At 41.8% G+C, this 25,503-nt stretch overlaps 1 protein-coding gene across 6 annotated transcripts in view; it reads left to right on the forward strand.

Moving 5' to 3' along the window:
• The window catches only part of GKAP1 (G kinase anchoring protein 1), a 48,091-nt gene extending 23,218 nt beyond the window's left edge, over positions 1 to 24,873 (forward strand). For 4 of the 6 annotated variants that reach the window (XM_065406080.1, XM_065406084.1, XM_065406085.1 and 1 more), the window contains 10 exons: positions 4,804 to 4,881; positions 7,689 to 7,812; positions 10,441 to 10,463; positions 11,256 to 11,408; positions 13,342 to 13,443; positions 15,801 to 15,864; positions 18,203 to 18,273; positions 19,100 to 19,177; positions 23,314 to 23,357; positions 24,618 to 24,873. In XM_065406080.1, coding sequence (XP_065262152.1) covers positions 4,804 to 4,881; positions 7,689 to 7,812; positions 10,441 to 10,463; positions 11,256 to 11,408; positions 13,342 to 13,443; positions 15,801 to 15,864; positions 18,203 to 18,273; positions 19,100 to 19,177; positions 23,314 to 23,357; positions 24,618 to 24,804 — 924 coding nt within the window. In that variant the 3' untranslated portion in view covers positions 24,805 to 24,873. Of the gene's footprint in view, positions 1 to 4,803; positions 4,882 to 7,688; positions 7,813 to 10,440; positions 10,464 to 11,255; positions 11,409 to 13,341; positions 13,444 to 15,800; positions 15,865 to 18,202; positions 18,274 to 19,099; positions 19,178 to 23,313; positions 23,840 to 24,617 lie in introns of those variants that run through there. The other 2 variants (XM_065406082.1, XM_065406083.1) reach the window with 2 other exon arrangements.
• Positions 24,874 to 25,503: the final 630 nt, after the last annotated feature.

Consider the following 25,503-nt stretch of genomic DNA (forward strand, 5'->3'; position numbering starts at 1 on the left):
CATGCAGAGTTGGTGACATCACAATTCTCTATGAATTATGCATTTTGAGATAGCCCTGTACACTTGTAAGGTCCCCGTAAGGGGCCAGTATTGATGGTGACATGTCTTTAAAAGGTCTGTGTGAAGTTCAGGAGCTAGGTTAAACACCTATATTGACAGCTATCTGGACTTTATTGACATGTAGAGAGAGATTTTCAATCTGTGGCTCAACAAAGAGGAAGAATTTCAGAAATCCCATTTTGGAAGATGATCAAGCATTAAGTGAGGGCAACATTTGGTGCATAATAAATTGTTGAAAGTTGTTAATACTGTGATGTCAGGAGACTTTATTTATTTATTTATTTATTTATTTATTTATTTTTGGGGTGCAGGTATCAATTTTTTCAGCCTGCCTGTGCCTTCTGATTAGATGGTTGGTATATCAAGCAATGTAGTAGTAACCATAAAGTGCTTTGGAGAATTGCATGAAGCTTACAAGCTGCATGTCTCTGCCCTCTTTATTATAAAAGAGGAGAAACATTAACCCTGGTTTAAGTATTTATGAATGTATTATTGAACAGTGGGACAGGATGGTGGACATGCAGTTGATTTCTTAATTCATTTGCATTCTAGAGGCCCACAGGGTATAAAGTTGTCTTGGGTTTTCCTTTCACTTTTAAAAGTAATTTCATGGTTTTGCTGTTGTCCTGAAATCTACCACTCTGACTTTGGCGCCATGATAAGACACATTTTCACTAGTGGATAGTAGAGAAAAGCATAACTAGAGGCTATTGCGGTTTTTGAGATCAGAGCATGGACTGTTTGTGTATGTAGTATAGTATTGAGCACACTGTCAATTTTAAGCAATTGTTCAGGGATCACAGTAGAGGACGGGGAGTTGTGATGCTCCTGGCACATGCTCTGCCCACAATACCTGAATAACTAGATGTTTTTTCTAAGCTGATCAGTAGTGAAATAGCTAAAAATGTAACATCGTCCTCATTAGGTTGCAGAGTTAACATCCCATTAAAAAAATGAAGTGGTTTACTTCTGTCACTATGATGTCTGCTGGCTTATATCTTGTGGGCTTTTCTTGGCTACTACAAGAGCTAGAGGGTAAAACTTTCCAATTCACCTAAGTCACTTAGGAGCCAAAGTCAATGGGATTTAGACTCCTAAATAACTTGAGCACTTCTGAAAACTCCACCCAGAACCACAATTTCTTTGAATGAAAGATTAGTTTCTCCAGAAACTGATGGGGGGCCACCACCAGGAATATGTTTGTACTGCATACCACTGCAGGCTATCTTAAATTGAACCTTGGAGAGAATTTGGAGTATTGGTGCAAGGTGTACATGGGGTGAGTATCCTTAACAAGTATAGGTAAATTCCATATTCTCTGTCTAATTATTACGTTTAATAATAAAACTTTCTGTCTTTAAAACTATTCCTTAATTTAGAAACTTACTCACTGTTTGTAGCTGCTGCCAATAATGCCTGCCAGTGCTGCAGTGTATTGAATTGGCTCTTTAGAGGTAGCCTGTTAGAATGAGGGATGGGGAAGATTGTGAGGAAAAAGGGATACTGAACCAAAAAGAAGGCTGAAGGAGAGACTTTGGTTAGTTTATACTTTGTCATGTGAATTTTGAGACTAACAACAAGAGTACCTACATAATTTCAGTAAATTTGCTAAAGTTATTTTACAGTAGAGGATATAGCCATTAGTCTTCCAGTTTAAATCTCAACTGCAGTGTAAATGTTTAAATTGTAAATGTGTTAAAATACTGCTCCTACAGTATATGGAAAATATTTAAGTGTTAATAGAATTACAAGGTCCTAAAGCTAGTAAAGGATTTCTGGTGACATAACACCAAGAGGATTGTCATCACACTAGGAGCCCCAGGATGGACTAATTTTATGGTTAAATTATTGACGTTTAGTGATAGCATTCGTATTGCAGTAGTACTTCGCTCCAATAACTACTTGGGCTCTTTTGTGCTAGACTCTGTACAAACATTTAAGGAGACAGTCTTTGTCCTGAGGAACAGGGCCGGCTCCAGGCACCAGCCGACCAAGCACATGCTTGGGGCGGCACCTTATAAGGGGCGGCCAATGTTGGGGTGGCGGGGGGCACTCGCGGTGTTTTTGTTTTTGTTCGCGGGGCAGTGCTGGGGGGGGCGGGGTTTTGGGCAGTGCTCGGGGGGGCGGGGGTTTGGGCGGCCTGGCCCGGTGCTCTGGGGGGCGGGGGGTTGGGTGGCGCAGCGCTCGGGGGTTTGGGCAGCCCAGCCCGGCGCTGGGGGAGGGGCGGGGGTTTGGGCGGCATGGCGCTCCGGGGTTTTGGGCGGCGCGGTGGTTTGGCCGGCGCGGCGCTCCGGGGGTTTGGCCGGCGCTCTGGGGGTTTGGCCGGCCCGGCCCGGCGCTCGGGCGGGGGAGGGAGTTGGCCGGCCCGGCCCGGCGCTCCGAGGGTTTGGGCGGCCCAGCGAGGCGCTCGAGTGGGGGCGGGGGTTTCGGCGGCCCGGCGCGACGCTGGGGGTGTGTGTGTCGGCGGCACGGGGCGGGGGGGTTACGGCAGGGCGGCGCTCTTCTTTTTTGCCTGGGGCAGCAAAAAAGTTAGAGCCGGCCCCGCTGAGGAACTTACAGTATTAACTTCCACATACATGTTAAACATTGCCTTTTTATAACTTTATTCTCCTCTCCTCCTCCCCCCCGCCCCCGACCCCCATCCCTTCCTTCTTTTTTCATTACTTGAATTTTTCAGGGCAATCGTTGTGCCTTGATTTTTTTGGTAGACATCCTTCTTGCTCAGGCTCAGATTCTGTTGTACAGTTGATACTAAATTGTAGCCATAGAATAAATAAATTCTTTGGGGTAATAGCACACAGATACCTGCATACTGGCAGTCTCACTCATGTCCTTGCCTCCTGTTGAGCGGGTATTTATATGATTGTGTTCAAGGACCTAAGTCAAAAGGAAAGGCTCTTGGCTCACTATTGTAAAACTAAGGACACTGGTCTTTATTCTTGCAAAACTCATTGTAGGAGTTTCCTCTGATTAGAGTGACTGCAAAGAATGTCTAGATCAGTGGTTCTCATCCACGGCCCAATCTGCACACAGCTGTGACCCATGTGACATCCTCAGGGCCATACAGGTAGTATATATAATGTGTGGATGAGGCTCACATAACACACAGAGAGCTGTGAGCCATGCATCCCACAGTGGTAAATAGGTTGAGAACCAAGATCTTTGGAGGATTTCATAAACCATGTATTTTAAGCAATCTGTGTCTCATGTAACTCTGTAAGTTCTTTAAGGGCGTGGTTATCATAGGCAGGAAAGTTATATGGTATCACTAGAACTTATAAAAGCTAGTTGAGCCATTTTTAATTTGATCAAATTGAGCTGAGAATGTGCAAAGACTCATAGACTTTAAGGCCAAAGAGACCATCATGATCATCTAGTCTGACATCCTGCACATTGCAGGCCATAGAACCTCATCCACCCACTCCTGTAATAGACCCATAGTCTCTGGCTGAGTTTCTGAAGTCCTCAGATCGTGAGTTAGAGACTTCAAGTTTAATCCTTAATGACTAAAAACATCCTAATTGCAACTCAAAGAACAGACAAATGACAGATGAAAGAGAAGAGAAGTGGAATGAACGGACAAAAACAAACTAAGAAACATGATAATATTTGCTTATTCATCACACTGGGGATTGCTCTGATAATTTGGGAACCATTTAAAGGAATAATATCTGATGCAAACAAACTGCTACATTTTTAGAGATGTATTATAATCAGTTACATCTGAGGTGTGCATGTTTGTTTATATTACTGCTGTATGCACACTGCAGTTTTTCCAACCTCCTCCTCATCCACCAATACCCTGAATCCAGGTGAATCCCTACCTCTGCTTACCTTGAGCCCATCTGTGTCCCCCATTCAATAAGTTTGTATTGGCTTGGGTGTATTTTTTTTTTTTTTTGCTCACCTTTTCCCATGAAGATTAATATAGTGCTCTAAACAAAACTCAGCTACCCTTCTGCCATGCCACCACATTATAAAATCAGATGTTACCTCTCTACCTTTGCTAAGCAACTGTTATTTCTTTCCTTTTCAGTCCCCACATATAAAATTTCAATTCCCCTTTTATCCCACGTCCCAAGAAACTCCATCAAGACTAAAGCTCCCCTCCATCACTCCTTAATCTAAGACAGCTCTTGATCCCTTACACTTCTCTGAAACAACTCTTGCACTGCACATCATCCTCCTATGGCATCCCAGACAAACTTTTTTTCCTTTCACAGATGATGTCCTGGAGTCTCTCGCCATCCCTGCCATTCAGCAGAAGTTACTTTTTGTTAAGGGCAGCAGAGCTGGCCTGGTCTTTTCTATGCTTTTGAGAGGCTCTTCTTTCCCCTATCCTACTTGTTGATATTTTAGGCTTTAAAATCAACAAGCTTTCTGCATGCAGAACTTCAAGATCTAAGTTACAAGCAAGCATTTTGAACAAATGCAATTTAAAAAAAAAAAAAAGAGAACTTACCTTTCCCTGTAGTGACTAAGTAGTGCATGATTTCAGTCACAGACTTTTATTTAACAACATGGTAGAATACCTTATTGGTTGAAACACAACTGTTGTACAAATATATTTAGTCATTCTTACTGGCGCATTTCATCATATTACCAAGAGTATGTTGACAGCAGCTGTAACATTCCGTAGGCTAAAATTAAGTTTTAAAGGTGTGCAATTGAAAGCTGGTTTTGCTTTTTATTAATAAAAACAAAAATCTGTCATGAGTTTTTGTCTTAATCTTATTTCTTCAGCTGACATCTGAAATGTTTGAAGCAGATCTTGAAAAGGCATTACTGCTAAGCAAACTGGAATATGAAGAGCACAAAAAGGTATTTGCTGGCTTCATCCTGATCTGAAAATTGTGCAAGTGTTTGACCTTTATTGAGTTCTGGATAAAGGAGACTAATAATTTGGTTTCCACAAAATTTCGTGTAAGCTAACTCTTTTTAGTTTCTTAATACCCAAAGATTTACTAAGAATTGAGAGAACCAATTTGAGAGTTGAGGGAAACCACAAACAGCCAAATTACAGTTTGAGAATATTAAAGATGACCTGCCAAGGGTGAAAATGAGTTTGTACCCTCTTTGCTTCTTTGATATAATAAGACTGCTAAGCCTTGTTCCATGTATGTGTGTGTGCGCGCGTGTGTATGTTTTGTTTTGTTTTATTTATTGATCTTGGTGCGGGCTCTGGAGAGGTCTTCTTAGAGGATCATAGAACTGAAGGGGAGGAGGATCTTTTTTAGGTCTCAATTGAAGTGGTAGGCATGTTGAATCTTTAACATCTTTCCTCCCAATTGTTTCAGTTATTTGACTTAAATAGATAATAACAGTTTAGAACAGGCTGACTAAAAATTCCTTCTCAGCTGGTTAGGTTTACCTTCTTTGGTACTTGTATTGTTGTCTTGCTAGTTCTCCAGTCATCTACATCAGGGGTCGGCAACGTTTGGCACGCGACTCGCCAGGGTAAGCACCCTGGCGGGCCAGGCCAGTTTTATATACCTGCTGACGTGGCAGGTTCGGCCGATCGCGGCCCCCACTGGCCGCGGTTCGCCGTCCCAGGCCAATGGGGGCGGCGGGAAGCAGCCGAATCTGCCGCGTCAGTGGGGGCCGCGATCGGCCGAACCTGCCGCGTCAGCAGGTAAATAAAACTGGCCCTGCCCGCCAGGGTGCTTACCCTGGCGAGCCGCGTGCCAAACGTTGCCAACCCCTGATCTACATAGTGTTCCAGGAGAGAAAGTGCTGATAAGTCCTGAATTTCTAGTGTGAAAAACAAATAGGAAACTTTAAGAAAAACAAAAACCTTAAATTATACAGAAGAAAAAAACAAAAATGTCACACATCCATTTTTTTGCTCGGAGTGTCAGCTTTAGTAGCGTCTTGTACTTCTGTTGGACAAACTAAGACTTCGCAGAGGTTTTTTGTTTGAAGGGAATCCCCACAATTAAGTTAAAGTTCTTAAAACTAAACTGTAATTTAACTTCCAATTTTAACTTCATTTTAAAATGCATGCTTAAGTACACGCAAGCAAAGACTTAGTCTTTAGGCATAGCTGTTGGGGATTTGCTCTTGAGTCCAAATGGCATCTGCATGGATTGCAAGTAAAGAAGCTAATTCGTTAGCAGTTTGGGAGAACTTTGTATATGCTAGTAAATTTAAAATCTAGTAGCTGTGTGTATTGTAGTCTCATAGTATAGAACAGGGTTTCTAAACCTTTTTCTTTCTGAGCCTCCCCCCCCACCCCCCCCAACATGCTATTAAAAACTCTGGGGTGGGGAAGAGGCATGGCTCCAGGCTTCAGACGCAGGTGGTGATGGGGGAGCTCTAGGCTTCAGGCTGGAGGCGGGGGCTGGGACTCTTGTCCTGGGGGGCTCTGAACTTCCTGCCCTGGGCTCCAACCAGTCTAACGCTGACCTGCTTCGCGGACCCCCTGAAACCAGCTGTGGGGCAGTGGACCCCCAGTTGAGAGCAGCTGGTATAGAACATCAGAGCCTGTTTTATTTTTTTCCCCCTGCTTTATTTATTTTCTATATAACTACTTTTTCTATTTAGGTAAAACCTTCAAATCACACTTTACTCTTTTCAGTGTAATGGCACATTTAATGAAGCAGAACCTCAGGCTTAAAAGGAACTCTCCTCTTTGTCTAATTTCATTTAAGCAATAATGTCAGTTGGCTAGAGCATGGTCATAGAAAATATTGGCGGTCTGCTGCTATATGAATGACTAGGGATATTGAGAGTAAATGTCAAGCAGATGTTTATTTTTAAAGCAAGTATAATTGTTTGTGACACTACTGTATTACAGTGCTTTTTGATTATATTATACCAAATTGATTTTTAGATAACATTTTATCTAGGCATTGGGGTAGTAGGCTGACAATTCACTGTACTGTTTGTGAATAGCTATACTCTGGTTTAAAGAACACAGTTGTTTCTTTAGGCTAATCAGAGTACAGAGCGAGAAAGATGTCTACCAAAAGCTGTCAAATTGTTTTAGACCAAGAGCTTTGTTTGTGTACTGTCATTTTTTCTTAAGAATACAAAACTTTAGTGCAGTGGTCCCCAAACATTTGAGGGTTGTGTGCCCCCCAACCCTCCTGGGGCTGGGAGTGGGGGTGGGGCATGACGTGGACAGGAGTAAGTGGGCTGGAGGTGGGTCTGAGAGCAGGGCCGGAAATGGAGCCAGAGGCGGGGGCTGGCTGCTCAGCCCCCGTCCAGGTGCGGCTCCTCCCCCAGCCTCTGCTTCAGGCTGGGAACGGAGTCGCAGCCAGGGGCCAAGGGTGGGGCTGGGAGTGAAGCCACAGCTAGGCCACGGTGGGGTCAGCAGCTGGCCCCCGGCTGAGTGTGGAGCCAGGCTGAGGCTGGGGATAGAGCCAGGCTCAGGTCCGGGAGCCATGACCGTGGCTGGGGGTGGGGCCAAAGCAAAGCTGGGGGTGCGACAGGACTGGGTGGCCCTCCCTCCCTGCCCCCCAGGGGGGCTGGCCTGGGCCTGCTGCATGTTCCCGAATGTTCCTCTGCACCCCCCTAATGTGGCATGTCCCACAGTTTGGGGACCTCAGCTTTAGAGCAATTAAATTACTAATTGGTTTATTCATTAGAGTAACATAGTGCAATCAGTGGGGTTTTATTACTTTCAGGACTCTGAAAATGCTTCACCTCCCTCAAAGTCGGTGAATAAGAAAGAGAAAAGAAAGAACCAGCAGGGAAAAGACAAACCTCTCACAGTGTCTCTCAAAGACTTTCAGTCTGACATTAATATAGGTATGCATTTTTATGTTTAAATATTTCTTTACAAACCAAGTGTTTAATTCTTTGGAATTACTATGACATATACTTTTAATAACAAAACACCCTCTGTACTGAAACTCTGCATTTCCAAAGTCTCAGTTCAGTAACACTGTATTTAAATATAATATTCACTGAACAGTGTTAGAAACAAGTAAACTAAACACTGTGTTTTGATAGCTCTAAATCTAACTTTATGTATCCTGAATCTTCTTATTTTTAATGTGGACTAATCAGTTTAGCTAAGGAGAGGAGCAAATGAGAGAAGTATTCAACTGTTGGGGTGTGAAGAAGTACTGAACCTGTTGCAGTGACCAGCATCTGGCAATGGTCCAAGCTCACTCCAGAGGAAAAACTCTTTACTCCCAGCTTGGTTGTACTTGCTGCCTTGCTGTTCCCTCTACTTCCCAGACAGTGGTAGTTGCCCTTTGCACCCAAAGCTGGCTCTTTAGGGGAGGAAGAGTTAAGGGAGGGGGAAATATTGCTTACCAGAGCAGCTCGTACATTCTTTGGGTGCTGGTTTGTTCCTGTTGTCTTCAGAGCAGTGGCTCCTGCCTTTAGCAGAGAAACGATGGTAGGGTCTGGAAAGAGAAAAAGTACTATTAAATCAAAAGTCTATTTAAAAAAATATTCTAAGCACTTATCTAAGTTACCAGTATCTTATTAAATGTGGGTTGATTTTAAAAACAAACCGAGAAACAAAAACAATAAAACACCCGCAAAGGATGAGAGTCTGAACAAATTATAGATGTTGGTCATGTCACCTAATATGCTACTGCAAGGCACTGAGATACTATGGTGATGAGGGCAATATAAAAACCAGAAAAGAATTAAATACAGTCTGCAGTTTGTTTATTGCAAAAATGTTGCTTGCCAGTTATGAACTCTCTCTGCATTTAACAAATTGGGGTCTGCTTTCTGTTACATTATTGTAAGGGATAGGGTTTAAAATACAACATAGACCAATGATACTCAGACTGAGGGCTTGTCTTCGCTACCGACGTAAGTCGACCTAAGTTACACTACTCCAGCTACGTTATTCATGTTGCTGGAGTCGACTTAGCTTAGGTCGATTTACCCTGGTGTCTTCACTGCACTGCTTCAATGGGAGACCCTCTCCAGTCAACTTACCTTACTCTTCTTGGAGAGCTGGAGTACCGGAGTTGCTAAATCGACACCCATTGCATCGATTGCAGCAGCGTTGATCTCCCCGGTAGTGAAGCCCTGAGGCTCGCAAGCTGCAAATCGGGGATCTTTAACGTGTCTCCTGCGACTCTTTGAAGCACATGATAATAAAACACTGTGTGATGTAATTATTAATCAATCAGGATACTTTTATTAACTAAGTTATCAACTTGCACTGAGTTAACTTATTTGCTGTGAGAATGATATACACCTCTACCCCGTTATAATGCAGTCCGATATAACACACATTCAGATATAACGCAGTAAAGCAGCGCTCCGGGGGACGGGGCTGCTTTACCTCATCATATCCAAATTCGTGTTACCGCAAGTGGTTCCTCTGCGCCCGCCCGTTACTTGCTGCAGCCCTCCCCGGGGCCCCCCGCCCCAGCTCACCTTCGCTCCGCCTCCTCCCACGAGCGTGCCGGAGCTCCGCTTCTCCCTCCCTCCCTCCCAGGCTTGCTGCGCCAATCAGCTGTTTGGCACGGCAAACCTGGGAGGGAGGAGAAGCGGAGCTGAGTGGCGTGCTCGTGGGAGGAGGAGGCGGAGCGGAGGTGAGCTGGGGCAGAGGGGCCACAGCAAATAAGGGGGGGGCGCAGAGGAATCGCTCCGCCTCCTCCTTCTCCTCCCACGAGCACACCGCTCAGCTCTGCTTCTCCTCCCTCCCAGGTTTGCCGCGCCAAACAGCTGATTGGCGCAGCAAGCCTGGGAGGGAGGGAGGGAGGAGAAGCAGAGCTGTGGTGCACTCGTGGGAGGAGGCAGAGCGGAGGTGAGCTGGGGTAGGGGGGCCACAGCAAGTAAAAGGGGGGGCGCAGAGGAACTGCTCCCCGCTCCAGCTCATCTCCGCCTCCTCCCCTGAGCGCGCCGCTGCTGCTCCGCTTCTTCCCCCCTTCCTCTCCCCGGCTTGCCGGTCCAAACAGCTGATTGGCGCGGCAAGCCTGGAAGGGAGGGAGGGAGAAGCAGAGCGGCGGCAGCACACTCAGGGATGAGGCGGAGGCAGAGCGGCGGTGAGCTGAGGCGGGGAGCTGTTCCCCAACCCTGATACAACGCGGCCTCACCTATAACACGGTGAGATTTTTTGGCTCCCGAGGACCACGTTATATCAGGGTAGAGGTGTATATAAAATATAGTACTATAGTAAATGAAACAATTAATTCACACTACTGTGGCTCTTTTGAATAGTTTATCACTAATTTGGCTTCTGAACCACTGAGGTCTGAGTATCACTGGTGTAGAAAGTCCTCTTTAATTCTTTAGTGTAATTTTGGGAAAAGAATGAGAATTAATGCTGGAGAACCAAAATGGATTTTTCAGTCTCTTCTGAATTATCTCACTTTGATAGTTTTTGGTATGATTAAATCAGACAGTGTAGTATTTTTTTTTTTTAAGTAACATTTATTTTTCCTGTGTTCTCTTTTTCAGATCCCCTTGCTAAAAAACACGAGGTAAGACTTAGTTTTTATTAAATTAATAAACATAACACAACACCAAAGACCAGCTTAAATAATGAGGTTTTGTATGCAGAAGATAGTTATTAAATAAGTATTTAAACAGAGAGGCCTAATCACTTTCTAAAGTCACAGTCAGGAATTAATTTTTCAAATTGGCTGCCTAAAGTATGTCCATAAAACTTGTGTGAGCAAATGCAAAGATACAAGTCCATGTATGAGAACTTATACATGCCTTTTCCAGTTTTGTGCCATCAGTTACAGGCTTGCAAATGTTATTGGTACAGTTTAGACAGATTTGAAAGCCTGGCCCTAAAAGTTCTCTAGGCAGGGTACAAGAAGCTAAATACCTATTAGAAGCAGAGTAGATAAGAAAATATTAATGGCAAATATTGTGCAGTGGTACATTCCTAGTATTATGACCCTTCTAGGTAGAAAAATCACTTTGTTGTTAAATCTTTCTTTATGATTCAAAAATCTAGGTAGGCATTGCACAAAAGTATTAAATCAATGGAAATATTTTTCTCACCTGATATCACTTCTATGATATGTTCTTATTTTTCAGAGTTTTATAGTTGGCAGTAAAATATGCTCTAGGTAAAATTTAGTACTCCATTTTGTTTCATGATGTGTCTCTATATATTAAAGAAGAAAGTGCTGATACCTGTATTTTGTGCATTTTTGTGACTTTAAACACAGACTTCTTTAAAACTCAACTATATTTCATTGTTTAGCTGGATATTGACTTCTATTTAAATGGAGATAAATCATGAAGTTAATTCTTGACAGGAACTGAGCTCTTCCCAGACTTTATTGCATGATGGAGGATTCTTCAATAGACTGGAAGATGATGTTCATAAAATACTTATTAGAGAAAAAAGGAGAGACCAACTCACAGATTACAATGGAGTGGATAACTGTACATCTCATGAACATAGTCAGGCATGTACAATGGCAGCTATTTTCAAGTGCACAATGAATATTTGCTTGGTGGATAATCGAAATAAAATTTGAAGCTTCTGGAGTAATTTTTCTTACCAAAAAAAAAAAAAATCTGACCGCTTATGCTCTCACAACTTCAATTATATGCTGAAAACACAATTTATGGATAACTTTTTTGACTAGTTCATGTTATAGGTCAGTGTATCGCTTAAGAAAAAACAAAATGCAAACAACTGAAATGGGACTGCCAAATCTCCTCCTCTGAGAAGAAGGTCAAGAGGAAGGAATGACAAAGACCCACTCCTCTTTTACCTCTTTCCAGTAGCATAAATATCTTTGGAGAAGGGAGGATTACAAAATTGGCTCCTGGGGTTGTAGTTCTAACACCTTGGTCCCTGCAGTCTGGTTGCAGGTCTCATGGATAAGTCATCAGGTCCTTTGACTACCTGTAGATATTTCTAGGGCTATTATTGTTGTAGTAGTAGCCTGACATTAGCAAATTTTTTTTTTCCCTTCAGAAAATACTACTTCTGCTCTGTGCCCCTTGCTGCAATGGTGACCGAATGTCCTTGCAGAAAACCATAATTGGGATATTTCCTATGACTTCCACGTTGTTGAGTGGGATATTTCTTCCCTACAGTGAAGAAATAAAGTCAGAAGGGAGAGCAAATGCTGTATTTTAAGAATATAACTTTGTTAGAGAACAAGCTTAGTTTTGATCTGACTGTTAAAAGCTGAAGTAATTTAGTTACGACTGTACTTTTAAGATTTAATTATGTGTTCTTGTTTGTCCTAGTTTTTTTCCCCAACTTGATATCCTTTCCTTCCCTACTCAGTTGAGAGAGAGCTGAGCTGAGGTTACAATCTTGTTGTGACTTCACTGTTCACAACCTCCACAAACCCTGCTATAGTCCTGCAGGGAAAATTTTTTTTGATATTCTCTTTGTTTTTTTAAGAAGATTAGAACTAATCAAAACCTTTTTTTGGAGAAAAGATGACTTTGTTAGCATTGCATATGCTCCAGCTAAACACAGTGTGCAGGATCCAATCATTTCGAGCGTGAACTTGAAACAGCATTAGCATTTAATCTGGTTTGTGTGTACTTTCGCTCCCAGTTCTTTGTTGCACCTTTAATCTTTAAAAAAATACAAAACACTTTTGCCCAAAACTACTTCCATTCCCCCTCTTCCTCTCAGACATGTAAAGCATCAAAAAGTTGGCTAGCTCCTAAAATCTTGTAGCATGGTTTAGTAAACGAGGACTTCCTCAGTTGTAAAAACGAAGGGCAAAGTTGTCTCATATGCTGGGTACAAGCAGTTTTTTCTAACAGCTTCTGTATAATCAGGTGGGGTTAAAGTTTGTACACTAATATTTGAAAACACTTAAATAATTTGTCACATTTAAATCTTGTTCTCTAGCAATAAGAACAAAATCCAGTAGTCAAGGCTTAGAGAGCTTCTCCCATTTTGCTTGCACTTCCACAGAATGTGCTCCTTTTTGAAGTTGAAAAAGCTTAAAAAAAAATACCCTGCTTGTGTATCCATCCATAAAAGCTTCGAAAATATTTTTAAAGCTATATTTTTTAAATGAACATTTTACAGAAGCTCTTTCACAAGATTCTGCCAGATACCCAGTCTTTAAATGTTTTATGGCTTGGTCCTTCAAAACATACTTGAAGCATGCAGGTATTTGTTAAAACTTAAACACCTTATGTTACTGATTTATGTATATCATATTTTAATGGTTGTGCAGCTATGGAAAACCAACACACTTGCACAAGAGCTACTTTGAAGCAACCAGGCTAATAGTGTTTTTTTTTTTTCTTTGCTTGGAGACAGTCAAGGGCAGCTGAATTCTGCCTTTTGCAGGACTGAAATTCTAATGCAAACTTATAGTTAGTCCTAAAATTATGTGGTTGCTTATTTTTCTGTAGGAGGTTGTTTTGAAAGATGGAAAAACAGAACGATTAAAGTTGGAACTTGAAAAGAAAGATACAGAAATTCAGCAACTGAAAAGCATCATTACTCAATGGGAGGTATGTAGTTGATAATGTCTCCAAGTATTGAACAAAGTCTAACTTCTTTTTTTACCCATTTGATTAAGCCAAAACATGGCTAGTCTGAAAGGGAACTTTGTGCTGGCCACCAAAATATTACTTTTCCAGAGCATCTTTCTCCAAAGTTGTTCCTGCAGTACCAGATGGATTGACCTTTCTTGGTAAGTAAGACAGGTATCTAAAAATAAACTGAATACTGTAAGAAGGTCACCCATCAAGGAGTAAATATTTATCAGTTTTGGCATACCCAAGTACCATTTGTTTCCCAGATGTTGCTGTTTTGATAGCTGTCAAGACTGTAGCCCAATCTGAAATGCCTAAAAAAAGAAACCAGTACATACTTCTCCAGATACAAGAGAAACCATTTAGAGCTGCAGCCCTGTAGCATTGAAATGGAGCTTTGCATCTGCTATGCCTCTTCTCCCAACCTAGGAGGAAGATTTCAAAACAACATTCAGTACAAAGGTTAACCCCTTACCAAATCCTCTGGTGTTGCTGGATGCTAAATTAGATAGGAAAATTCCCAGAATTGCTGCCCTGGAACACCACATTAATATCTGTCCCGACTCTAGCTGACAGCTTGAAAATGAATACAAAGCAGCAAGGATGGAACTTTTATGAGAAATTGCCATTATGTCAAAAGGCTCTGGTAAATGCACTAAAGCACCAGGACCAACTTCTTATTGGTCACATTAAACCAAATTTTGTTCATCCTTGTTTGGGAGTGGTGAACAGGAATACAAGGAGGAATAGTTTGTTTATGTAAATAAAAACAGATAGATAGATATGTAAACTGCATAACTTAGCCTTGGGTACCAAACAATTGAACTCTGTAGAAACAGCATGAAATTGTTGACAATAGTGACATTCAACATTTCAGCTAAGTTCTGATTAGAAAATGATTTCAACCTGCTACAAAACAGGAAACAAGTTTTTTTGGTTAACAGCTGCTGTCATGTGCAAAGTTTGGGCTCACAGATGAAATTAATTGAAATGGAAAACCATTTCTATTTGATATTGCTCCTAGAGTACAGTTGGCAGAATAATGCAGTGCACAAGAATTCTTGTTAAGTGCTTCATTTCACGTGATGTAATTGTTAAGAGTTTCTACTTGATAGTCTTGTATGCTTATTGGGCATTGAAGGGCATAGAAAGCTTTAGCTAGCTGTAAGTCTAGAAGAATTCATTACTATGACAATTAAATTCACTTTTATTGGCCTTTGGTTCTATAAATATTGCTTTAAAGCATGGCTGTAGTAGGGATGGTGTGGCATTCCAGTATACTTTCTTGGAAAGGTTGAAGGTACTCTACTGTAGAATTATCTACCCACCCCTTTTCAATATTGGCATTTGCTGTTCTTCATGCTGCTCCCATGCAATTGAATCAGCATCCTGTTAATTAGCCCAGTGTTCCTTCTCTGTTTATAAACCAGCTGACCTTGTTGTATGGAGCATTATGAAGTTAACATGAGGGACAAGATTGGTGTGTAAGTGGAGCATGGTAGCTTGCCACCAGGTTCAAGATATCCTATAAAAATTAATTTTTCTTCAAGGCCAGAGAGCAATATAGGGACACCGAAATGGGGAGAAAAGAGAATGAGGAAAATATAAAATGGGTTTAGAATTAAGAAAAGACACAGAAACCAAACTGCCAGAATTGGCACCAGTGACCAGTCATGAGAAGTGCTACCTTAGAAGAGGCAATTTAGGCATCAGATGGACAGGAGAGATCAGTAAGGTCCGTTTCCTGAGTAGAAAAACTGAAAGATGAAGATTCCAAAAGAGAATTTCCTTGACTGTAAGGTCTTTGGGGCCAGTGATCATGTCTTCCTATGTGTCCTTGTATAGCACCTAAGGCAATGAGGACTCAGTCCTAACTGTGCTCTTTGGCTACCACCATAGTATAAATGATATGTCACTTCTTTTGGCATTACAGTTCTTTCATGTGGCCTTCATTTTGTTCAGAGAACCCACAAAACCTCTGTCAGACATGGAGCTAAAATCTTCCAGAAAGTTCTGTTTCTCTGTTTAGCAGTTCTTTCTTCTCTTTCTCCATTCACACCATGTGTAGTTGATTTTGAATCTGCTGTAGTGCCAGTGTCTGCTTGAGCTCCTTTGACTTTGGCCTCTAATTTGTTTAAACTACCTCTCCTATGTTCTCTCATCCTTGAGTCCTATGTATTTAAATAGATGAGCCTAGAACCCTTGTGCTTCTTAAATTACCAGTAAAATCACTGCTTTCAAATTTGATGTTTGTTATTTTTAAACACCAATTTAAAGGATGTCCCTTTTGTCATATAGTAATAGGTGATTTTATTTAAATCTCTTAATATTAGGTGAAGTATAAAGAAGTAAAAGCAAGAAATGCACAGCTGTTGAAAATGCTACAGGAAGGTGAAAGTAAGTAAAGTTTATTCTCTAAGATGTTAATTTTGAAGTGTACAAAGTTATTTTAAAAATGTACTTAAATGACTTTGAAAAACAGTTTTTAAAGATAAATTGATAAGAGTAATGAGTGGCAACTGTAAATTGTAATAGTGGAATTATTTAATCTGACAATTTCCTTTACTAGGAACTTCTGATAATTCATTTTCAGTCTGAGTGACTAGTGTTCAATTTCATTAGTTGCTATTTCAGTAAAATTGTCTTTATAAGCAACCTTCTAATATGAATATAAGAATCATGTGATTGTGTTAGACTTTTTAATACTGCTGGGTCATGCATGTTCAAGTTGTTTCCATGACATCAGGTGCAGTATGTAAACTATACTTTAGCGTATCACACATTGTAAAACAGTGTGAGAGAGGAGGGTAACTTTCAGAAGAAATTTTGTAATTTTACCAGTATTGGGGATGCTACGCTATAACAGGCTCACTAGTGACACTATAGTTAAAGTTGCCCAAGTGTTTCCATTCCAACCCCCAGTTCTTAATCACTCATAATTTACTGAAAATTTCTGGTGTCTGGGTCAGGGTGAAATATTTTTGGTGAAAAAATTATTGGTTCAGCCAATTTTGGAGGAGAGTGGAAACAGGGTTGCCAGGTGTCCGTTTTTCAACGGGAACGCCCGGTCGAAAAGGAACCCTGGGGGCTCCGGTCAGCACTGCTGACCGGGCCGTTAAAAATCCGGTCGGTGGTGCAGCAGGGTTACGGCAGGCTCTCTGTCTGCTGTGGTTCCGCACGGCTCCCGGAAGGAGCAGCATGTCTCCTCTCCAGCTCCTACATGTAGAGGCGGCCAGGGGGCTCCACACGCTGCCCCGACCCCAAGCATCGGCTCTGCAGCTTTCATTGGCTGGGAACCACAGCCAATGGGAGCTGTGGGGGCGGTGCCTGCAGATGGGACTGCGCGCAGAGCTGCCTGGCCGCACCTCCGCGTAGGAGCTGGAGGGAGAGACATGCTGCTACTTCCGGGAGCTGCTTGAGGTAAGCGCCGCCCAGAGCCTGCACCCCTGACCCCCTCTCGTGCCCCAACCCCTGGCCCCAGCCCTGATCCCCCTCCCACCCTCTGAATCCTTTGGTCCCAGCCTGGAGCACCCTCCTACACCCCAAACCCCTCATCCCCAGCCCCACCCCAGAGTCTTCACCCTCAGACGGAACTTTCACACACCCCTGCCCCATCCCAGAGGCCCCCTCGCACCCTGAACCCCTCCATTTCTGGTCCCACCCAATAACCCACACCCCCAGCCCAGAGCCCTCTCCCATGCTTCGAACCCCTCAGCTCCACCCCTAGCCCGGAGCCCCCTCCTGTATCCCAAAGCCCACATCCCTGGCCCCACCCCAGAGCCCACACCCCCAGCCGGAGCACTTACCCCTCCTGCATCCCAACCCTCTGCCTCAGCCTGGAGCCCCCTCCTGCACTCTGAACGCCTCTTTTCTGGCTGCACCCCCAGCTGGAGCCCTCATCCCAACCCCGAGCCAGCCCAGTGAAAATGAGTGAGTGAGTTATGGTGGGGAGAGCAAGCAACAGAGGAAGAGGGGGATAGAGTGAACGGGGGACAGGGCCTCAGAGGAGGGGTGGGGCAAGGGAAGGGTGTTCAGTTTTGTGCGAGTAGAAAATTGGCAACCCTATGTGGAAACAATGTCCTATTATAAAATAATAATCTTGTTACCTCTTTTACTAGATCTCTTGCTGAAATAGCTGAGGCAGAAAGATTAATTTGATGGAACAGTTACTGAGGAAAAATTAATTTTGTCTTTTGGTAAAAACTAGCTTGAATGTGGTAGAATTGAGCCTTGAAAATCCTAATTTGCACATGTACAGTAAAGGTTTATAATGATAGCACTATTCTATATTATCCACAACTTCAAAGAAAGTAATCAAGTATGTAGGTTCAGCACACCTTAATTTTGCTATGTATTTAAAACTTTAGCCAAGGTTTTCACATTGATTTAAGGCATGGCTCTGGAAAGCTTACAATCTCAAGCTCCATCCATAACCAGAGAGCCTCGCAGGTCTATAGTGAGTCTCTGTAAAGTCTGTGGGATCCCATACAGGTGCAGGCAGTGAAAGTTTCCTAAAAGGCCTAAAAAGCTTCCCATATTCACAGGCTGCTGCTACTGGAAATGGTAATAAATTGTTGGCTCCAGGCAACCTCTATTGTTGATCCTGCCTTCAATGATGACTGAGAAAATATCCTAAGGGTAGCAAAAAAATGGATCCAGCAGTACCCCAACTACGGTTATATATAAAGACTTGTAAGGATAGAGACAGCCTAATGTTCTTGTTTTGTTTTTTAAGTGAAAGACAAAGCAGAAATACTTCTACAGGTTGATGAATCTCAGAGTATCAAGAATGAGTTGACCTTACAGGTAAGTTTTTTATAAAAAAAAAAACCTTGTGAATATTTTTTAAAATAGTATATGAAGGCAAACAGCAAAGCCAAACTGAAAATGGGTATAAGCACAGAAATAAGTGCAGAATTCCCCTCTCTCTGGATTCTTTGTGTTAATGGACATAGAGTATATAAGATCCAGCTACCCTTTTTAAATGGCATTTGTGCATTCAGAGATTTCTACTGCAGAAGAGTCAGCAGATTTTCAAGGTGAAGCATTAACATTTATTATATGAACATAGTATTGGGAGCATACAAGATATTTCTGTATTTGTTTTGGCTTTGCAGTAATTTTTAATTAAAATCTTAAACTTGATCCAGTATTCCATTTGTGCAATGTCATAGAATGACACGAAATAGTATAATTCAGTTTCCATTAATTATGAATGCTGAGATAATCACTTCTTAAGAATGAGGTAATGGAATCAATTGTGTTGCATTATATTACATCAAATACAGTACACTGACATAAAATAAAATATAATGCAATGGCTAAAATCTGAAAGAAAACTGTCACTTTTCATATTACATTACTCAGGCAAACACATAAAGAGGCACTAGGGAACTAATAGAGACTTAGGGAATACTACTGTACTTTGTGTGGTACATCAAATGTTGATCATTTTGAGAATAATCACTTTCTTGAATAAACTAAATATTTACTTCTCTTCCCAGCAGCACTAATGTGTATATATATTATATAAAATAAATAAAAATATTTAGGCTGTTGAACTGCAACAGAAATGTTTGGAGTGTGTTGGGAGATTAAGATAATTCTGTAACGCTTTTAAAAATTGTTGTAGGTGACTACACTTCATGCTGCATTAGAACAAGAAAGATCTAAAGTAAAATTATTACAAGCAGAACTAACAAAATATCAGGTATTTATTTTTATATTGTCTCTAGAAATAAATTCACCTATGTCTAGTATAATTCTAATGGTATATGGAAACGTTGATACAAGAGAATCTTGACTTTTGAATAGTTGCTTTGAAGGTAATGGATCTGTGTATTTGCTAAAGTTAGTACTACCTAGGCGATTTTAAAAATATAATGGACTTTTTAGAAAAAACAGTAACAAAACTGAAGCATGGTTATGCATTTACTTGGGTGGCTGAATGGATTTAGTCTTCCATTTTGTGCCTCAAAACATACACCTCTACCCCGATATAACACGAATTCGAATATAACGCAGTAAAGCAGTGCTCCGGGGGGGCGGGGCTGCGCTGCGCACTCCGGTGGATCAAAGCAAGTTTGATATAATGCGGTTTCACCTATAACACGGTAAGATTTTTTTGGATCCCAAGGACAGTGTTATATCGGGGTAGAGGTGTACTTGAATTATATAGGTAAACAAGATTGCACATCTTTGTTGCTTCTATATACTCTTAACATTTTGAATATAAGACTACATCTAAACTAGTAACTTGATTTTTATAGAGTAACTCCTCACTTAACATTGTAGTTATGTTCCTGAAAAATGCAACTTTAAGCAAAACGATGTTAAGCGAATCCAATTTCCCCATAAGAATTAATGTAAATGATGGGGTTAGGTTCCAGGGAATTAATATATATATATATATATAGATCCACTCTATAAATTTTAAACAAGCAATTTAATACTGGTATACAGTGATGATTATTGTGAAGCTTGGTTGAGGTGGAGGAGTCAGAGGGTGGGATATTTCCCAGGAATGCCGTACTGCTATATGATGAACTAGCAATTGGCTGAGCCCTCAAGGGTTAACTCTCACACTCTCTATAAGGCAGCAGGAATGGAGGGAGGGGAGACAGCATCGCAGACAGAGACACACACCCTGTGTGAGAGAGAGAGAGATGCGCATTTCGCCTTGTTAATTAGATTAGCTTGCTGAGACTGCAGCTGCTGCCAGCAAGCTCCCTCCGTCCTGAGCCCTATCGTGTGTCCACCCTGGTTCCAAGCCCCCACCAGCTAGCTGCAACGGGCTGCTCTTCCTGCAAGCAGTGGACAAAGCAGGCGACTGCCAGACGATGTTAGAAGGGAGCATTGCACAACTTTAAACGAGCGTGTTCCCTAATTGATCAGCAACGTAACAACGTTAACCGGGACGACTTTAAGTGAGGAGTTACTGTATATTTTTCTTGTTATCTGGGACAGATAACCTGAAGCCAAGTGCAAGTCTTAGTAGATTGATTATTGGCTTTTTCTCCCACCCGTGGCAAATCTTTCAAATGAGATAAATGAAATAGATTTTCATTTTGCTTTTAATATGTAGAAGAGTGCATTTACTGATCTGTGTTTTTTAATGTGGCATTTTCTACTTGGCTAAGCAATAGAGCAAAATTTGGTAGTGAAATATAAGACTTGAAAAAATGTTTGACATCGTTTTAATGTAAGCTGAATTTTCACACTTGCATGCTTTTATACTTATTCAATTATGAGCATCTTCAAAATAGTGAAATTGTTTGATTTCACAGCAATAAGATGCTATGCTTGTTTCTGTATGGTAAATATTTCCTTTGAAAAAAGACTTAAAACAATGCTGAAAGAAAATATTGCTTCAGTTATAGGTAAGGTTAAGATTTTGTCAGTTATTTTTAGTAAAAGTCACGGACAGGTCACAGCTAATAAACAAAAATTAACAGAAGCCCATGACCTGTCCGTGACTTTTACTAAAAATAACCGGGGGAGTGAGAGGGCTGATCACCGGGGGGACTGAAGCTGAAGGAGTCCCGAAGGTTTGTTAAAATAATGGAATCTATGACTTCAGTGACTAAATCGTATCCTTAGTTATAGGGAAAGCTAATCACTTGTAAGTTAAAATAGAAAGTTTTCAAGTAGCTGCATAGACTTAGGTGTAAACAGTAAGCTCTCTTGTTTCGAGCTATAACCTGTTTGTTTGTTTGTTTATGCTGGAGTACTGCATGTTCATCCCACGACAATACCTCATTGCATTCTAATCTAATTACTCTTTCTGACAAAGCAACAGATTCAACCTTTCTCATTGCTTCATCATCTTCCCTCTCTGATATTCCACGATGCTCTATCCTCAATTTCACCTGCTTTTTCCCTGTGCATTTCCCAGGAGTGATCTCATCCACTCTTAAAGCATAAATTATTTTTACAGTAATAGTTCCCAAATGTGTACATGCACACCTTGACATCTCACTCTGTTCACTCTCACACTTCCAGCTGTATCTTAACATCCAGCATGCCACACCACTAACCTTAAAAACCAATCAAGCAAAACAAAAACAAACCCTCCTATTACCATCAAACTCCATCATATTCCCTGTCACTCAGACTTACAACTTTACTGCTGCATTTAACTTTTCTCTAATATCCATGCTGTTGCTAATTTCTTTCATTTCTTCAAGATCTCCAAAATCCATCTTTTATTTCTACAAAAATCCTCATCTTTGTCTTGATTATTGTAGTGCCCTCTTCTCTTCCCTCCCTGTCTATTCAAATTCTGCTTTTAAAATTTTCCCTTTCCTCCACTCCTATTATCTCCTTCCTCATTTAATCCCCTTTGCTGCCTCTTTGTGCAAAGTTCAAGCTTGTCCTCTGTTTAAGGGCACAGCACAATTACACCATCACCATTTCTACTTTTATTCCTTCCTATAATTCTCTTAGGTTGTCCATCAAAGGACCCCTTCTCCTAGTTTTGTCTTTGCACTGTCTTCCATGACCTCCCTTACCTGTATGAGCTCCCTCTCATATTTGTGAACCAAAAGACTCATAAATTTTATGGCCAGAAGAGAGCATCATGATCCTCTAGTCCAGGGGCGGGCAAACTTTTTGGCCTGTGGGCTGCATCGGGTTTCCAAACTTTTATGGAGGACCAGTTAGTGGAGGCTGTGCCTCCCCAAACAGCCAGGCCCTGCCCCTATCCGACCCCTCCTGCTTCTCGCCCCCTGATGGCCCCCCCGGGATTCCTGCCCCATCCAACCATCCCTTCTCCCTGACTGTCCCCGGAACCCCTGACTGCCCCCCGCCGCCCCATCCAACCCCCCCTCTCCTTCTTGACTGCCCCCTTGGGAGCCCCTGCCCCCATTCAACCCCCCTGTTCCCCACCCTCTGACTGCCCCGACCCCTATCCACACCCCTGCCCCCTGACCACCACCCCGAACTCCCCTGCCCTCTATCCAATCCCCCCTGCTCCCTGCCCCCTTACCGTGCTGCCTAGAGCACTGGTGGCATGGCAGCGCTACAGCCATGCCGCCCAGAGCACCAGGACAGGCAGCCGTGCCGCCTGGCTGGAGCCAGCCACGCCACCGCGCAGCACAGAGCACCGAGTCAAGCCCCAGCTCTGCGGCTACGCTGCCCCAGGAGCTCGCAGCCCCACCACCCAGAGCATTGTGCCGGCGGCGGAGCGAGCTGAGGCTGCGGGGGAGGGGGAACATCAGGGGAGGGGCCTGGGGTGAGCATCCCGGGGCAGGAGCTATGGGGGCTGGGCAGGAGGGTCCCGCGGGCCATAGTTTGCCCACCTCTGCTCTAGTCTGACCTCTTGTACATTGTAGGCCACAGAACGTCACCCAGCCTCTCCCATAATAGGCCCATAACCTCTGGCTGAGTTAATTGAAGTCCTCAGTTCTTGATTTAAAGACTTTGTTACCAAGCCTCCACCATTTACTTTAGTTCACACCAGCAGTGACCTGTGCCCCACACTGCACACCACCTCTTAATTTGAGTATTGCCTTAAAACACACTTTGTCTGTGAATCCTTTCAATAATTCTACCAAAAGTGTTTTTAATATTCTTGGCTTTGATCAGATGTGTTGTCTCAATCTTTCTCTTCATTTGTGAGTTCCCTGAGGCAAGAACTATCTTCATCTATTTTGTACAGCACAGTTGGTGCTCAGATAATAAGGCTTCAGTTGTGTATGTAAAATGCTATACAATTCAAGATTTAAACTATCCAAAAATAATTGGCTTAACTGACGTGCATGTCTTTATACCCGTATGTATCTCTTACTAAATATTCAAATATGTCAAATGTATTTTTTAGTTTACTATTTCACTTTTCCTCTACAGGGTGGGAGAAAAGGGAAAAGAAACTCAGAATCTGACCAATGCAGGTGATTATACTTGCCATCAAGTTGAAAGCAAAAAATCAAATCTTGTTCTTCAGGGTTTTGCAAAATGTATATATTTGTTGTACACTGCAAAGCTATGCAGTTTTTTTTGAAAGAAGCTAACAATTACTAGTTTGACTGACATTCTAAATAGTTAATTTGTTGCACTTTCTGTTAGTTTAAAGAAAAAAAGTAGAGAACTGTTCCAGCAGAGCCCAAACATTGTTGCTGTTAATGCCATAATTAGTTTTTCATCAGTTAATAAAATTTACTCTTTCATTTGTATGTCTAAATTCTTGCTTTTTAGAATAGGTTGCATCATTACATCTATTTAAAGATCAACATTTCTAATTCCGCTAAAATTGACAAGCTTAGTTGGATTTCTTTTGAAATTAAATGTGTTTTAGAAGGGTGCAGTATAGGATTAGTGACCTAAATTTGGCGTTGTTTGAGACATGTTTTCCAGATACAAGCCCCAGAAAATAAAAAGGCATTTTAAAAAAGGTTTCTAGGTGGGTTTTTTGCCCAAAGCTAGTGATCAAATGATCAATGAGCTAGGGTAAAAATAGTCTGTCTGTCAAGTTTTATCCAAGATAGTGCTTGGCACTCACTAAATCTTTGGGTGACCCAGAATGGTATGTAAGAAAATGTACAATTTTACACTGTGCATGCCCCAGTACAGAAAGGTGACTAGAGAGTTTCCATTCCTGCCATTTTATATGTTGTAAAGCTCTACTCTTGTAAGTTCTCTAAACTTTGAACAGTTAATCCAATTGCTTTGAAATTTGATGTGCCCCATAAGAGTGCGGGAGTTGCATTAGTGATCCAAATTTGGGATCATTCGGCTGAGGGCTTCTCAAGTTACAGCCCCGCTTGGTTTTCTTCTGCTGCCTTGTACTGTAAAACTGAGACAGAGGTACTAATGACTGAGGGTTATGTTCAGACTACAGGGATATGGATAGCAGTTTGCACCGAAGTACTGTGCTATAACTTCCCCATGTGGACACTGTGGGCACGAACTAAAAGGTTTCTAGTTCACATTAATGTAGTCTTGGATTTTTTGTTTGCGTCCCTTAATAATGTTAGATGGAATCCTGTGGGGGAGAGTGAATGGTTGTAAAAGGTGAATAGCTTGTACATTTCAGCAACTCTAGGGTTGGCAGGGTAAAGGCATGTGTGTCAATGGAGCGTATTGGGGCATTGCTGAAAGAGGGCAAAGTTAAGGTTGCATAGGTAATCTTAACTGCATTTCCTGGTTTTCAGAAGTTTGAGTTTTGATCAATTCAGCATTCTGCAAGAGGAACAACATACCACCAAGCAACCTGAACTCCACATGAATGTATATATATATATATGTTTGCCATTGAATTATCAATATTGTTTAGCTCTTGTTAGAATACAAGTGCCCTGGGGAAAGTGTCTCCATAATACCATTCATCTCTGTCTGTAAATATGTCAGTGAGAGACTCTTATTGAAACCAAGAACATGGCTGCTGAAAGTTTATTTGCAATAAAAAAGCATATTAAATATTTGATTTTACAGTACCTAAACCAAGCCTTTAGTAAGACCAACATGTTGGAGTATAACCAGGGCTTTGCGTACTCTGCATCACAATGGGACCAAATCTCCATTAATATTAACTTATTCTAGTGCCATGAAATACTCTTCATTTCCTTTCCCCAAACATGCACAACTACAGCTTGTAGCTGTAATTGCTTATTGATTTAAACTCTGTAAACAGACTGGGTTGTTACATGAGAGATTTTCAAAGATATAAATCACAGGTGCCTAACTCCCATTGCCTTTTCAATAGGAGCTAGGGACCTAAAGCACTGGACTGGGACTCTGGTCTGGGTTTAGCTCCCAACTCCAATCTTGTGCAAGTCACTTCATCTCTGTAGCTCAGGAAGATACTTCCCTACCTCACAGGGGTGTTGCAAGGACAAGTTCATTGTTTAGGACTTACTCAGCTACTGCACTGGTGTGGTCCTATACACATATATATTTCTTTGCAAGCTTGACTTCAATTTGAAACTCAAAGCCCCTTTGAAATCAGTGGTTGCACAGGACTGTTGTGTGAGGAAAAAGCCAACTGGTCCTGGAGTAATTGATAACAAGTGAAGTAATCAGTTAACATAAAAGTCGAGC

The sequence above is a fragment of the Emys orbicularis genome, chromosome 6 (genome assembly GCF_028017835.1).
Source record: "Emys orbicularis isolate rEmyOrb1 chromosome 6, rEmyOrb1.hap1, whole genome shotgun sequence".
NCBI classification, from domain to species: Eukaryota; Metazoa; Chordata; order Testudines; family Emydidae; genus Emys; species Emys orbicularis.